Below are 17217 nucleotides of genomic sequence, written 5' to 3' on the forward strand. Positions count from 1 at the left end.
ACTCTACCTGGATGCCCAAATGGTATCTCTAACACGTCCAAAAGTGAGCTCTGCAAAATTGCTCCTCCCATTCTTACCCATCTCAGTAAATGGAAACCACTGGTCCTGTTGTTTAGATCCCAAATCTGAGAATCATCCTTGATGTCCTCCATATCCAATCTATCCAAAAATACTACTGGCTCATTACTCAAAATATACCCAGGATCCAGCCATTTCTTACTACCTCTGTGACCACCATACTGGTCACCATTATCTCTTGCATGGATTATTAAATAGCCTTTGTTTCTCTCCCCTTCCACCACCCTTCCACTTATTCTCAACACAGAGGTGTTCAAGTCAGACCATGTTCCTCCTCTGCTCAAAACACTCCCAAATCTTCCCGTCTTAGAGTAAAAAAAATCAACAGGAACAAAAAACTCAGGATGGCACTACGTAAGTAGGCCTTTTATTACTCTTCTGATCTCATCTTTTATTACTGTTCCCTTCAATCATCTGGCTCCAGCCACAATGGCTTCCTTACTGTTCTTCAAACATGCCAGGAAAACTCCAACCTTTGAACCTTTACACTTGCTCCTCCTTCTGAGCCTTCCCCCAGATATCTACAAGGTTTACTTACTCACTTTACTCAAGTCTACACTCAATGTCATTTTATCACAGAGGCCTTCCCTGACCATCCTCCATATCAATTCCACCCAACCATTCTCATCTCCCTTACTTATAACTTATTGGACAAATCATGTATTTGCCTACTGCCTGCCTCTCTCCATATGAGAATATACATAGTCACTGACACACAGAAGATACTCAATAAAATTACTGATTTTGAAATCAAGCTTTGCCACTAACAAATTTAGTAAAAGAGCTACCACTGTCACAAAGTTTAAAAATTTTTAACAAAGTCATCTAACCCCCATTGATTATACCTACCCATGTACATAAAATAAGGTATAAAGCTTCTTTGCATCAGTCATGCAGCTTCGAGTTACAGATAGGACTCCCTTGGGCCCTACTGTCAGGGGTTCAAGTGCAGGATTTCCAGACTCTACAAGCTGGGAAAAGAGGCGCTCCACACTGCGACGACAACCAACACATGGGACAAGCTGAGAAAGTGCACTCAATACTTCACGTGATGTCACCACCATGGCAATACTTAGATCTTGCTGCTTAAGCATGCTATGTCGCTGAGAAAGAGGAAAAGAAAAATGAAGAACAGTCCTTAAAAAAGACATAAAATTTCTCTTCATTACTACTTCTGGTTCCTGTCTTTGTGTAGTAAGTACAATATGGGCAGGACTTGCCATCTCTATCTACAACTGAGTCAGAAAACAAGTCGGCCTTGCCCAAGCTGTACTGTTTGCTCCACAAAGCCCTCTGTTCCAGCATCTGAGGTCTAAAAAACTTGGGGCGCCTGGGTAGCTCAGATGGTTAAGTGTCTGCCTTTGGCTCAGGTCATGATCCCAGGATCCTGGGATTGAGCCCCGCATGGGGCTCCCTGCTGAGCAGGGAGTCGGCATCTCCCTCTCCCTCTGCCTGCCGCTCCCTCTGCTTGCACTCTCTCTCTCTCTCTAATAAATAAATAAATAAATAATCTTTAAAACAAAACAAAACTCTGCTTAGGATGTCAGGGCTAGCAGTATGTGCCTCAGCATAGCAAAAAGAAGCCCTGCCTCTGGAAATTTAGTTTGGTCAGTGACTATTAAGCTTAGTATGCTCACTTGAAATAAAAAAAAATTTTAGGGTTCCTGGGTGGCTCAGTCAGTTAAGCATCTGCCTTCAGCTCAGGTCATGACGGCAGGGTCCTGGGATTGAGTCCCACACTGGGCTCCCTGCTCAGCGAGGAGCCTGCTTCTCCCTCTCCTCCCCGCTCATACTCTCTCGTGCTATCTCTGTCGCTATCTCTGCTCTCTCTCTCAAATAAATAAAATTTAAAAAAAATTTTTAAAACAAAGAAAAAAATAAAGATGGAATACAGCTTTGCCATGTCTTCCTCTCAATTACCAACGCACTATGTTTAGCTACTGGAATCAAGTTAGGATGGTGATCATGTAAAGCAACAATTCTCAACGTGGAGGTATGGACAGGTGTGTTACGGATTAGTGGGAGAGAACAAGGCCTATCTTACCTATGTAGAAGCCTGCAGTGAGTAAGTAATATGGTGGTGCATATGAATGTTATGTTGGTTATGACAACCAGGTAGAAAAAGGACTGAGAACCACAGCTGTAGAGAAATGGGCAAAACTCTAGTAAGTAACTTCTATCTGGATGGAGTTAGTTACACTACAAATAGTGTTTCTAGCTTTACCAAAAAAGATGTGTAAGATACTCCCAAGAATTTTCTCACATTTACCATTAACCTTTCACTCAAAGTTTTCTCCAAAAGGAGAAACAGAATTTTGAAGTGAAATAGCAATTTACCTTCCATTATCTTGATTACATACAGGGTTTTATAAGGTATCTATTGCTTAAAAATTAAATAAAAATCATAAAGTTCATAGTACAAGTTTTTTTTTTTTCCTTGAACAAAACAATCACTACAGAAGAAAACCAACATGTTCTCAATGAAAAGCTGTACACCTTATCTTTCAAAAACTGGGAAAGATGGCTTGGTGAAATTAAAGCCATAGGCACATGTACAGTGATAACACACCACCACCAAACCTCTTTCACATAACAGGTACATAAATATATTCACTATAGCAACAGTGAAAGAAAGCAATTTCAGTGCAATCTTAAGACCTAGAGAGCCCCAGGTAAAATGAAACTAATACTTAAAGCTAGAATTTTAAATGACTCTTCAAAACACACACACACACCATTTAAAACATTAAGTTTAAAAAATATTACCTGAATAAACTGCTTTAGTTGTGCACCATTATTTTGATGCCCATCGAGATTTAACACATTGTCAGGGAATTCCATCACCATCTTAATATGCAAAAGAATGAAAATCAATTATTTTATCTTCTTTGAATACGCACTACAAACTATTTTATAAACTCCTAGGACAGAAATAGATCCCTAAAGCAGGATTTGCACATCCCAGTCTCCCCCCCCGCCCCCCCCCTCCGTCAAAAGAAGTTAAGACCACCACCACCACCACCACCCAAGTTACATAAGTTTCTAAAGCCAGGAATGGTATAGTCATTAGAAGCAAGGACAATGAAGTCAGGCAAACAAGAGTTCAAATCCCAGCTCCACCACTTAAAAGTATGTCATAACTCTGGGCAAGTTACTTAACCTGTTTGATTTTTCAGCTTCCTCATTTGTAAAATGAGATTAAGTAATAATGTTTAATATCTCTCATAGAGTAGGCTGTAAAGATTAAATTATGTTTAAAAGTGTTTGTTGCAGAGGCCAATAATAATAATTAATATGTAAAATAACCTGATATTTTACATTACACATACTTTTAGTTATTCCTCTTAATTATGGAATATACTAAATTTTATTATGCAAATGGCCATACACATACGGACCACACATATATGAAATACTCAGAACAATACCTGGCATATACTAAATGTCTGTTCTAATTAGGAACAAAAAGGATACAGAGATATTTATTCAATTATCAAAATTCCCTACCAGAGGAAGAGGGATATAAAGCTAAAGGATGTTTCTGAGTATCAGTTAATGGGGAACTACTAATTAGCACATGTCACTGATCTGTGACACCACTCATTTTAGAAAGTACCATGGTTACATACCACTAGGAAAGAGCCTTTATAACTATTAGATATGTCACCAAATGAAAGAAACATCCCAATTTCAGAGATGGTAAAATGTGGGAGCAAAAAAAGTATGCCTTTCAAAACAATGAAATAAAGTAACACATTTATATCTTAACTAAAACATTGTTAAAGGTATTAAACATACTGTGCTAGGACAAACTTCTATTTCCAGATGACAAGGACCACAAACTCCTACATATCCAAAGAGTGAAGTCATGATAAAGAGACCCATTTGAGGCAAAAACAAAACACTAAAAATACCCCAACCAGTTGAACATGATCTTAAAAAGATTCCTTCTTCACCAACCAGCACCACAAAGACCTGCTTTAATAGACGTGACCCTCTTTTTCCTCCACATTAGAAATAACAGCCCTAAAACATGCTTGTTCTAACAATAAACTAAGGACTGAACAATAAAGACAAGTATAAGGAATAGATCTTTTCTTAATTTGATAAGGGGGGAACACAGGATATGTGAAGTAGAGACAAGGGGATACCAAGAATGGACAATGATGCAAGCACCAACTCAACAATCCAGGATACCACCGTATTTCACAGAACCAAAAATTGCATGTACAAAATGATTCAAATGTTTGTATGCAGGTATACTTTCTTACAGAAAAAGAAAATATGCATATTAGATGTGGCCTATCTCTAGGCAGTGAAAAGATTAAGAGTTTTTCCTTTATGTGTTCCTACCTTTCCCAAATTTATTACAATGCATATATACTGTTCATTACCAAGGGGGAAAAGTCAGTGTTCCTTGCTTCCAATTCTATGTTCATTATACCATATTCAGAGACATGCTTCCATCTCAAGAGCTTTATTGTTCTGGAAGTTTCTTCTTCCATACACACAGACTATTATGTCCAAATCTCATAGGTTCAAGGAACAATTACCCCATTTTCAGGTTTATTGACTTCTCTCTAATCTTCCCTCTTACAGTCTTATTAATATCTCCGAAGACTAGTGTAGCGTCATATATACCGGGTGTTGTTCTATGCACTTTCATATGTTAACTTCACCAACAGTACTAAGTAAAACTAGTCACTGGTCTGCTTTAACAAGGTGGCTCTAAATGAACTCATGAGGATAACAGAAATATATGGGAAAAAAAACTAATGATCCATACCATCCATTGTACTTATATTTAACAGTCTACTCAAATTTTTAAAAAAATTAATAATCCCAATATTAGAAATCCTGGTCCTTGGGCGCCTGGGTGGCTCAGTTGGTTAAGCGACTGCCTTCGGCTCAGGTCATGATCCTGGAGTCCCGGGATCGAGTCCCGCATCGGGCTCCCTGCTCGGCAGGGAGTCTGCTTCTCCCTCTGACCCTCCTCCGTCTCCTGCTCTCTGTCTCTCATTCTCTCTCTCTCAAACAAATAAAATCTTTAAAAAAAAAAAAAAAAGAAATCCTGGTCCTTGAAAACTGATAAAAGATAAAAATAGTTAATAGTACTGTACAGTTAACTCACATGTTTTTTGTCATCACTACATGGTTTAAAACACAAAGAAACTATACTGTCAAGTCAGAAAAAAGGTGTAGGAAAACTTTTAAAGCCATGTAACTGAACAGGACACTGCAGGTCACTCCAAATCTACCATTTAAGCAACTAACACCTTAATTTGCATTCTCATTTGTTTGATACAAATGCACACCATTTCACCACGTATCAACTGCCACCATAAAAAAATTAAGATAATTACCTATACTATTTTAAGATCAAAGCTACCAATTTAAGGAACATTCAAAGAATGCTCCTTATTTAACCAAATCCAGGTCTCTCCAGTCTGGTTCATAGGTGAAATCCTAAATTCTGACTCTGTATAATGAATTTTTATTTTTATCAACTATGTTTTATTGTTTTAATAATTAAAGCGGAGGTCAAAGAACAAATCTAACACTGAGATCTAACAGCTGACATTTAAAATATATATAATTTAATGGATAATACCTGCTTTAGGAATCCTTTCTAAAAGGTACAAGGGACAGGGTTAAAAAAAATTTTTTTTAATCTTCATTTCAGATCATTTGATTTTCACCTAACTAGTAGAGATAAATGTCAAGATTAGGTCTACTACTGTGTCTTTCCTGGGTTTCACTGGCTTGGATAATACTAAATTTTCTCTTGTACTTACACTATACCACCCTGGTTACAAACTCTGCACTCACACTAAATTATTCTGTCCTTGCCTTTCAAACACTTAGGACGATGGCTTTTTACCTTGCTGTTTTCTGGTAAATCACTATATGCTCTTTAATGTTCAGAGAGAACAGTAAGAAAAAAGGAAAAAGAAAAGACAAAGAGAAGAGTAGCACTATTTTTTCCCATTCTTTAAAACCGCTTCCTTGACTTAATCTTCGGATTCTAGGTTACCTAAAGGAAGACAGTCATGTAAAGTATTTCAGGTGTGGTTTCACAGAGGAATCATTAGTGTTCTGTTTCATGATGAGGTTGCCTTTCCCTAACTGGCCTAAAATAGAACCAGTCATTGTCCTGCAATTACTGCTTTATAAAGTTTATTGAATCCATTACCCACTTTCACTCTTAAATATCTGTCCTGGTTTCTCCTGACCACAAATAATCTGTTCTTAGCACATTCTCACAAGCTCTAACCAACAATATTAAATCTGTATTTATTAAAAGTCACTGTCACTTTAGCTTTACTTTTTTACTTCATCCTCCCAGCTATTTCTAACATCTATCACCTTTGGTAAAATCAATTAAATACTTAAGAGTTAAAAGAAAACATTAAATACTAAATTTAAAAATGCTAAACACCTAATCCCCAAGTGGATATGTTAACATTTACTATCTTTTAATGTCTCCATTAAAATCCATTATCAGAGTCTCTAGTCCATTTAGATTGTTTGAATTATTAGGAGGGTAAACTGCTTCCCAGCAATATTACAGCAATGTGACACTATGTATCAAGAACTTTACAAAAGGCTCTTCTGCGATCCAGAAGTGTACTTCAAAGCCTGAGAAAAAAAAATTTAATGCCTAGATTTATGTATTATTTATATTTTTATATTATTCATAGTCAAAAGTAGAATTACCCCTATATCCACAAAGGAAGAATGATTAAATTATGGAATGTCACACAACAAATTATATGGCCAATAAAGCTGCTTAAGAATGACAAGAACAAATGTTCTCAGTATTACATTTACTGGGGGAAAAAAAAGCCAGATATAAAATGTTACAGTAAACAATACATCTCAACTCTGCATCTAAGTGTGTGTCTATGACTAGAATTATAGCAAATGCTGCTATCTCCTTAGGTATCTCTGGGAAGTAGGATTAAGGATAATTTTTTTTCTTTGTTATACCGTTATTTTTCAAGATTATTTTATAAAGGGTGTAAATTTTGACTCTTAATTTTTTTTAAAAAACTACTCACTTAAAAATTGTAATTCTCCATCGCTTCTCGGCCTTTTGGCTAAGATCATGTGTAAAAATTGTAATTCTCCAAAAATATCTCTAAAATAAAATCCGTATTCTGCCCATTTGTTATTTTACAATTCTAGTAACACCAAAAAGCATTTTGGCCACACAGCATACCACTTTCCTAAATATTCCACCAACTTACTTCTTTGGGATTTTCTCAAATACACCTATATCAGCTGTACTCAAGTATTCAAACCCACTAAGAATTACCAAATGAGTCTTCAACGTGGATTTAACATACCATGTAAAGGAGGAGACTACTTCCTCACATACAAGCTTCTCAATTTCATTTTATAAAGTCCAACCTAAAATCAGGTAGAATTAAGGCTAGAGGTTTCAACTTGTTACTAAAATGATACAACATTTGTAACTGAACTGTGAAAGCTGTAACCAGACTTAACATGTAGGCGCTAACAAGATTCTAAGACTACTTGAAATAAAGATCACACAACCTTTTTTCAATGCATTACCTATGGACCCTAAGAACAAAGACCAGACCAAATGTTAACTTCAGGGATACACTGCCATCAAACTATCAGTGGACCAGTGCAGAGCATAAACTTCTGCTACAGGCATCTTCCCTCCCTCTTCCCCAACAGGTGTTTGCTCTGCCTTCTTCTTTTGAGTAGTATTTGATAGAAAGTTCTGAAAGTTGTTTCCCTAAATATAATGCATTTTTGACAAGAATTTTCACTAACCAGCATTCAATGACTATGCACAAGTTCCAAGACAAAGCAATAAATAGTCCCACTCATTCCTAGTGATAAAAACCCTTCTAAAGACATGAAAAACTGCACCTTTTCCTAAATAAAATGCTATTTTGGGATATTTAAATTAAATGACCCTAAATTTTATTTGCCTTGGTCACAAGTCCACAATACAATAAAAGCAAAACTCCATCACCAGGTTCAGTCCAATCCCAACTTCTCTGGAGAAATAAGTACAATCACGTATCACAGTGCAAGGTTACATCTTTTTCTATGGAAAATTTTAGAAACTAGTATCACTGTACAGAGAACAGAGTATAAAAACACCCACTGTTTTAAAGTGCTATATGACAGATGTATCAATGCTCCATTAACACAAAAGGTGGTTATGTGACCATAAAGAAGTGTCAGGAAGTGTCAATACGTGTCTTTTAAAATGCTGTAAATATTCAAATTTATGTTGATTTCCCCTATGTTTTGATATTATACACTCAAAAGTAACCTTATGTCTAAACCCATTGGATTTTTTTAAACTTCAAAGACACTGTGGGACAATAATCATAGAAAGTTTATACCAAATTACGTGCTCTAGAAAAGTGTTTGTGTAAGAAGAGGAAGAGAAGAAAGTAACAAATGAACTCATATTAGGAGCTTTCAAATGGAGAAATGCATCATTTAATTTGATCAGAGTGCTAGTTTTTTAACTTAAGATACAATTCCATTATACTTTTAATGTAAAAAATACAGAAATCATAACCAAGGCATACAGGCACTTTCTAATGCATCAACACAAACTCTATTTACCTTATGTCAGGCCAAATCATTCTTTTTCCATGAAAAAAAAAATGCACTTTCTTTCCATGAAAAAAAAGATGCTTTCACATAAAAAGTTCTAACAAATTAAGTCACCAAATAGCTCTTCTAATCTAAAAATACTGCAGCTCAATCAAGTCTTGAGACTGGCAAACAGAAAGGCACAGAGTGGCAGCTCTACAATGACTTGCATTTTATATAAAATTTGAAAAAACTTCAATAGATATTTGCCAAAAAAAAATTCAAGAACAAAACAGAACTGCCTCTGAAAAGCAAAAAGGCAAAGGTAATATGATAAAGAGACTGAGTTACACCTATCAAAATAGGCAAATGTATAATCCAAAGCTTCAGCATCATCAAAATGCAGATTTCAAAAGATATTCAGAAAAGGTTCATTTCATTTTTTACGAAATAGTAGCAAGCAACTGCACTCATTTCCTGTTCAGATTCAATTCAAATTTCTGCCATTTCCTTTCAAAGGAAATAGTACAGCAACACAGCGCAGAGGGTCAGTAATGCTATACTACCATCAACTCTAAAAAAGAAAACTACCCAGAAGTGGGTTTTGACACTCGAGATGAACAATCAGCTTTTTATAATGCCCTTACACATTCAATAATTTTGCTTTATTAAAAAAAGAAAGAAAAGGCTACCTGTACACTAAAAAATAACTACTGCCAAGAAAATCCATTTTGAAGAGTCATGGCCTAGCACTACAATCATTTCAAAGAGTGTTAACGTACTAGGCAATAGGACACTATTTGCAATGAAACCAAATCATTTTAGTGGAATCTTTACTGTGCGAGAGCATGTCACTCTGCCTTAAGTAATTAAGCTTCCGTAGTGAGCTATAATATTGAGAGAGAAAATATACAGGTAGCAGTGCAGCTGCGACATTTCCAGATAATGAAGCTTCCCCGAGGGTAGGTGGATTCTGTAAAGGATAGGCCCTAAACGCCCAAGATCCTTCAACTCCTCTCCGAGGCGCGGGCTTTGGCAAAAGCAGCGTCTCGCTGAGAGGCAGGGGAAAGCAAGAGGTTCAAAAAGGAAGGAAAATCTGGCGAGAGGGGCTCGAAATGCTTACGGAGCGCTGGGCTAGGGGCCCGCAGAGGTTACCGTGCGACACACTGCAAAGGCGAGTTTGTGGGGCCTGCCGGAGAGGAGGCCTCGCCTAGGAGTTGCAACACACTCTTTCTCCAGTGCGCAGCGCTCGGCCTGGGGGAGGGGGAGGAGGGGAAACAGCTGCCAGGGGAGCGGCGAGCCCGGCCCGGCCCGGCCCGCTCACCGTGAGGGTGTCGTCTATGTAGAGGGGAATCTGCCTCCTCTCGAAGGGGAACTCCTCCTCCCCGTCCCTGCACACTGCCACCAGTCGCGCCATCGTCCCCGACGCTGCCGTTGCCACCGTCACCACCTCCTCCCAGCTGCCGCCGCCGCCGCCGCTGCTCCTGCCGCTGCCGCTGCCGCCTCCTCCCAGCTCCTGCCTGCAACAGCCAAACCCCGCGAGCGTAAGCACCCGCCGCCGCGCAGCACATTCGCCACGGGGGGGAGGGAGAGGAGCAGGAGGGCACGGGAGAACCGGGCTGCGTTTCCCATCACCCGATTCCACACGCGCTCAGCCAATCAGCGCCGAGTAGCGCCGGGACCCGCCCCCTCGCGCCGCTCGCCCTCCCCTGCCCCCACCCCCGCCGGCCTCCAGTCAGGGTCCAAAGGAGAGGCGGAAGGGAGCCGCTGGCCACGGGGCTTCCCCAGCCCGTCACCGGAGTCCCAGCTCCAGGACCCCACCCACGGCCTCAGCCCCACAGCCCACCTCCTGCTTCCCGCCGCCGGAGAGCCCTCAACCCCCAGCTGACTCCTTCCTCCCTTTTCTTGGCGCGCCCCGCCCAGTCAGTCCCCAGGGCTGCAGTTGCCCAGCGCGACCCCGCCCCTGGGAGGGGTCGACCCCGCCTCAGCTCTGCAGAGTCTGTAGAAGGAGGCTCAGACCCTTTCCTCACCCTTCTCGGAGGAGGCCTCTCGGTTCTGACCTTCACCGTTTTCGTGGTCGCCTCCCTGACCCCCACCTCTGCTCCCCGTTACCGGCTGACGAGGCCCGCGTCAGGGCCGGCCTGGGCGGGAGCGCGGCTCCGAATGCTGTTTCCTCTCCAGGCTCAGTCAGCCGCTCGCGCCACGGGGAGTGGGGGAGGGAGGGCGGGGGCCGTGGGGAGGGTGGGGCAGGGAGGGGCCGAGAACTCCGGGCGGGGGGGGGGGGCGCCTCCTCTCGCGAGACTGTAGACCGCCGCTCCCGGGTCGCCTCTTTCGAAACCCTGGTGCAGGGGGTGGGGGTGCTCCCTCGGGCTTCTCGAACGCGTGACCGACCCCCTCCCCCGAGTCTAGCTACCCAAATAAATCCGAAATAGGGCTGCCAGGAGGAGTGAATAGGACCGAACCTCTGTCCCCCTGCCGCTCAGGCCTGGGAACCGCTCTCCCGAGGGCCGAAGGGTGCCGAGCCGAGCTGACTCAGTGCCCACCCGAGGGTCGAGGCCCCGGGAGGACTTCGGTAAGTGGGAAGGAGCTGAGGCTTTCCAAGTCAGTGGGAGCGGAAAGCGGGATGAGGGAAGGGGAGACGAGCGTCTGGAGGGTGAGCGAGAAACTCCGGGCTTGGTTTCCAGGTAGTTGACGCCGCTTTCCCTGAACGCCCTGATTCACCGAGAGCCAGCCGCATCACTGCTTCCTTGACTGCGATTGCGTCAAGATCCCGCCGAGGGAAACTTAAGTGTTGACGGTTTTGCGTTGTAGTTGCTACATTAGAGGCAGATGGAAGACTGTGAGGAGAGGCTCCTGAACGCACTCGCCAGAGAAACTTCTTGGGCCGGGTTAATATTAACTTAGGGACTCGGGACACGGATTCCCCAGGGCAAAGTACTGGGACGGGTAAAGGCCCTTCCCTCTGACCCTCTCCTGAGAAGCAGAGCCGCTATAAAGGCAATTCATCTACACTCTGCGTGCCACCATGTACTCATTTCCTACCTTGAAGGCTTTGGAGGCCTGTTGTAAAGCCAAAACCAGTTATTGGGAAGTACTTTGCCTATGAAAGTCTTGATGACTTTAAGGATAAGTCCATTTGTTGCTCTTACAACTAACTAATCCTGATGACATCTGTATTTCCTGGTAGACTAGGCTAGAGCAGTGATACTGATCTGTAAAAAGTATTTTTGTCACCTGAAATCCTAGAGACTCGCAACAACAAAAAACCCCGCAGTACATCTTTAGCCATGTTCACTTATGACATTGTGTTGTCACTGTTAGGTTGGGTGACATAATAAACTGGAAGAACCATTGTTCAGTCCCAAAGGTGTGATTATCCAGTATTTATTATTTGTGTCTTTTGGCCATGTTTGGCGAGCAGAACAACGTGATTGTTAGCTTAGATCCTGTAGGCATATAGGAGGAGCATGCAGCTTCTGACGGGTTAGACTACATAGCCAAACTTCGGACTTTTTTTTTTTAATTTTTTTATTCTTTTGTTAATCCCCATACATTACATCATTAGTTTTAGATGTAGTGTTCCATGATTCATTGTTTGTGCATAACACCCAGTGCTCCATGCAGAACGTGCCCTCTTTAATACCCATCACCAGGCTAACCCATCCTCCCACCCCCCTCCCCTCTAGAACCCTCAGTTTGTTTTTCAGAGTCCATCATCTCTCATGGTTTGTCTACCCCTCCGATTTCCCCCGTTCATTCTTCCCCTCCCGCTATCTTCTTTTTTTTTCTTAACATATATTGCATTATTTGTTTCATAGGTACAGATCTGAGGTTCAACAGTCTTCCACAATTCACAGCACTTACCAGAGCACATACCCTCCCCAGTGTCTATCACCCAGTCAGCCCATCCCTCCCACCCCACCCCCCACTCCAGCAACCCTCAGTTTGTTTCCTGAGATTAAGAATTCCTCATATCAGTGAGGTCATATGATACATGTCTTTCTCTGATTGACTTATTTCGCTCAGCATAATACCCTGCAGTTCCATCCACGTCGTTGCAAATGGCAAGATCTCATTCCTTTTGATGGCTGCATAATATTCCATTGTATATATATACCACATCTTCTTTATCCATTCATCTGTCGATGGACATCTTGGCTCTTTCCACAGTTCGGCTATTGTGGACATCGCTGCTATAAACATCGGGGTGCACGTACCCCTTCGGATCCCTACTTTTGTATCTTTGGGGTAAATACCCAGTAGTGCAATTGCTGGATCGTATGGTAGCTCTATTTTCAACTTTTTGAGGAACCTCCATACTGTTTTCCAGAGTGGCTGCACCAGCTTGCATCCCCACCAACAGTGTAGGAGGGTTCCCCTTTCTCCGCATCCCTGCCAATATCTGTCATTTCCTGACTTATTAATTTTAGCCATTCTGACTGGTGTGAGGTGGTATCTCATTGAGGTTTTGATTTGGATTTCCCTGATGCCAAGGGATGTTGAGCACTTTTTCATGTGTCTGTTGGCCATTTGGATGTCTTCTTTGGAAAAATGTCTGTTCATGTCTTCTGCCCATTTCTTGATTGGATTCTTTGTTCTTTGGGTGTTGAGTTTGATAAGTTCTTTATAGATTTTGGATACTAGCCCTTTATCTGATATGTCATTTGCAAATATCTTCTCCCATTCTGTCAGTTGTCTTTTGGTTTTGTTGACTGTTTCTTTTGCTATGCAAAAGCTTTTTATCTTGATGAAGTCCCAATAGTTCATTTTTGCCCTTGCTTCCCTTGCCTTTGGCGATGTTTCTAGGAAGAAGTTGCTGCGGCTGAGGTCGAAGAGGTTGCTGCCTGTGTTCTCCTTTAGGATTTTGAAGGACTCCTGTCTCACATTGAGGTCTTTCAACCATTTGGAGTCTATTTTTGTGTGTGGTGTAAGGAAATGGTCCAGTTTCATTCTTCTGCATGTGGCTGTCCAGTTTTCCCAACACCATTTGTTGAAGAGACTGTTTTTTTGCCACTGGACATTCTTTCCTGCTTTGTCAAAGATGAGTTGACCATAGAGTTGAGGGTCCATTTCTGGGCTCTCTATTCTGTTCCATTGATCTATGTGTCTGTTTTTCTGCCAGAACCATACTGTCTTGATGATGACAGCTTTGTAATAGAGCTGGAAGTCCAGAATTGTGATGCCACAGCTTTCCTTTTCTTTTTCAACATTCCTCTGGCTATTCGGGGTCTTTTCTGGTTCCATACAAATTTTAGGATTATTTGTTCCATTTCTTTGAAAAAGAAATGTGGATGGCATTTTGATGGGGATTGCATTGAATGTGTAGATTGCTCTAGGTAGCATTGACATCTTCACAATATTTGTTCTTCCAATCCATGAGCATGGAATGTTTTTCCATTTCTTTGTGTCTTCCTCAATTTCTTTCATGAGTATTTTATAGTTTTCTGAGTACAGATCCTTTGCCTCTTTGGTTAGGTTTATTCCTAGGTATCTCATGGTTTTGGGTGCAATTGTAAATGGGATCGACTCCTAATTTCTCTTTCTTCTGTCTTGTTGTTGGTGTATAGGAATGCCACTGACCTATGTGCATTGATTTTATATCCTGCCACTTGACTGAATTCCTGTATGAGTTCTAGCAGTTTTGGGGTGGAGTCTTTTGGGTTTTCCACATAAAGTATCATATCATCTGCAAAGAGTGAGAGTTTGACTTCTTCTTTGCCGATTTGGATGCCTTTGATTTCTTTTTGTTGTCTGATTGCTGTGGCTAGGACTTTTAATACTATGTTGAATAGCAGTGGTGATAGTGGACATCCCTGCCGCGTTCCTGACCTTAGGGGGAAAGCTCTCAGTTTTTTCCCATTGAGAATGATATTCGCTGTAGGTTTTTCATAGATGGCTTTTATGATATTGAGGTATGTACCCTCTATGCCTATACTCTGAAGAGTTTTGATCCAGAAAGGATGCTGTACTTTGTCAAATGCTTTTTCTGCATCTATTGAGAGGATCATATGGTTCTTGTTCTTTCTTTTGTTAATGTATTTTATCACGTTGATTGATTTGCGGATGTTGAACCAACCTTGCAGCCCAGGGATAAATCCCACTTGGTCGTGGTGAATAATCCTTTTAATGTACTGTTGGATTCTATTGGCTAGTATTTTGGTGAGAATTTTTGCATCCATGTTCATCAGGGATATTGGTCTGTAATTCTCCTTTTTGATGGGCTCTTTGTCTGGTTTTGGGATCAAGGTAATGGTGGCCTCATAAAACGAGTTTGGAAGTTTTCCTTCCATTTCTATTTTTTGGAACAGTTTCAGAAGAATAGGTATTAATTCTTCTTGAAATGTTTGGTAGAATTCCCCTGGGAAGCCATCTGGCCCTGGGCTTTTGTTTGTTGGGAGATTTTTGATGACTACGTCAATTTCCTTAGTGGTTATAGGTCTGTTCAGGTTTTCTATTTCTTCCTGGTTCAGTTTTGGTAGTTGATACACCTCTAGGAATGCATCCATTTCTTCCAGGTTATCTAATTTGCTGGCATAGAGTTGCTCATAATATGTTCTTATAATTGTTTGTATTTCTTTGGTGTTGGTTGTGATCTCTCCTCTTTCATTCATGATTTTGTTGATTTGGGTCATATCTCTTTTCTTTTTGATAAGTCTGGCCAGGGGTTTATCAATCTTGTTAATTCTTTCAAAGAACCAGCTCCTAGTTTCGTTGATCTGTTCTACTGTTCTTTTAGTTTCTATTTCATTGATTTCTGTTCTGATCTTTATTATTTCTCTTTTCCTGCTGGGTTTAGGCTTTATTTGCTGCTCTTTCTCCAGCTCCTTTAGGTGTAGGGTTAGGTTGTGTACTTGAGACCTTTCTTGTTTCTTGAGAAAGGCTTGTATTGCTATATACTTTCCTCTTAGGACTGCCTTTGCTGCATCCCAAAGATTTTGAACAGTTGTGTTTTCATTTTCATTGGTTTCCATGAATTTTTTTACTTCTTCTTTAATTTCCTGGTTGACCCACTCGTTCTTTAGTAGGATGCTCTTTAGCCTCTATGTATTTGAGTTCTTTCTGACTTTCCTCTTGTGATTGAGTTCTAGTTTCAAAGCATTGTGGTCTGAAAATAGGCAGGGAATGATCCCAATCTTTTGGTACCGGTTGAGACCTGATTTATGACCTGGGATGTGATTGATTCTGGAGAATGTTCCATGGGCACTAGAGAAGAATGTGTATTCCGTTGCTTTGGGATGGAATGTTCTGAATATGTCTGTGAAGTCCATTTGGTCCAGTGTGTCATTTAAAGCCTTTATTTCCTTATTGATCTTTTGCTTAGATGATCTGTCCATTTCAGTGAGGGAGGTGTTAAAGTCCCCCACTATTATTGTATTGTTGTCAATGTGTTTCTTTGCTTTTGTTATTAATTGCCTTATATAATTGGCTGCTCCCATGTTAGGGGCATAGATATTTAAAATTGTTAGATCTTCTTGTTGGATAGACCCTTTAAGTAGGATATAGTGTCCTTCCTCATCTCTTATTACAGTCTTTAGTTTAAAATCTCATTTGTCTGATATAAGGATTGCCACACCAGCTTTCTTTTGGTGTCCATTAGCATGGTAAATGGTCTTCCACCCCCTCACTTTCAATCTGGGGGTGTCTTTGGGTCTAAAATGAGTCTCTTGCAGAAAGCATATCAATGGGTCTTGTTTTCTAATCCAATCTGATAGCCTGTGTCTTTTGATTGGGGCATTTAGCCCATTTACATTCAGGGTAACTATTGAAAGATATGACTTTAGTGCCATTGTATTGCCTGTAAGGTGACTGTTACTGTATATTGTCTGTGTTCCTTTCTGGTCTATGTTGCTTTTAGGCTCTCTCTTTGCTTAGAGGACCCCTTTCAAGATTTCTTGTAGGGCTGGTTTCGTGTTTGCAAATTCCTTTAGTTTTTGTTTGTCCTGGAAGCTTTTTATCTCTCCTTCTATTTTCAATGACAGCCTAGCTGGATATAGTACTCTTGGCTGCATATTTTTCTCATTTAGTTCTCTGAATATATCCTGCCAGTCCTTTCTGGCCTGCCAGGTCTCTATGGATAGGTCTGTTGCCAATCTAATGTTTCTGCCGTTGTAGGTTACATATCTCTTCTCCCAAGCTGCTTTCAGGATTTTCTCTTTATCTCTGAGACTCATAAGTTTTACTATTAGATGTTGGGGTGTTGACCTATTTTTATTGATTTTGAGAGGGGTTCTCTGTGCTTCCTGGATTTTGATGCCTGTTTCCTTCCCCAAATTAGGGAAGTTCTCTGCTATAATTTGCTCCATTATACCTTCTGCCCCTCTCTCTCTTTCTTCTTCTTCTGGGATCCCAATTATTCTAATGTTGTTTCGTCTTACGGTATCTCTTATCTCTCAAATTCTGCCCTCGTGATCCAGTAGTTGTTTATCTCTCTTTTTCTCAGCTTCTTTATTTTCCATCATTTGGTCTTCTATATCACTGATTCTCTCTTCTGCCTCATTTATCCTAGCATTTAGCACCCCCATATTTGATTGCACCTCATTAATAGCCTTT

General features: G+C 40.8%; 1 protein-coding gene across 3 annotated transcripts in view; it reads right to left on the bottom strand.

Moving 5' to 3' along the window:
• GGNBP2 (gametogenetin binding protein 2) overlaps positions 1 to 10902 on the bottom strand; it is a 31803-nt gene extending 20901 nt beyond the window's left edge. For 2 of the 3 annotated variants that reach the window (XM_021704042.2, XM_021704041.2), the window contains exons 1-4: positions 10698 to 10881; positions 9992 to 10187; positions 2845 to 2925; positions 928 to 1181 (exon numbers count right to left, since the gene is read on the bottom strand). In XM_021704042.2, the coding sequence (XP_021559717.1) occupies positions 928 to 1181; positions 2845 to 2925; positions 9992 to 10084 (428 nt within the window). In that variant the 5' untranslated portion in view covers positions 10085 to 10187; positions 10698 to 10881. Of the gene's footprint in view, positions 1 to 927; positions 1182 to 2844; positions 2926 to 9991; positions 10188 to 10697 lie in introns of all 3 variants that reach the window. The other variant, XM_044921528.1, reaches the window with a different exon arrangement.
• Between the last annotated feature and the right edge of the window lie 6315 nt (positions 10903 to 17217).

Source organism: Neomonachus schauinslandi, chromosome 15 (genome assembly GCF_002201575.2).
Source record: "Neomonachus schauinslandi chromosome 15, ASM220157v2, whole genome shotgun sequence".
In the NCBI taxonomy this organism is placed as follows: Eukaryota; Metazoa; Chordata; class Mammalia; order Carnivora; family Phocidae; genus Neomonachus; species Neomonachus schauinslandi.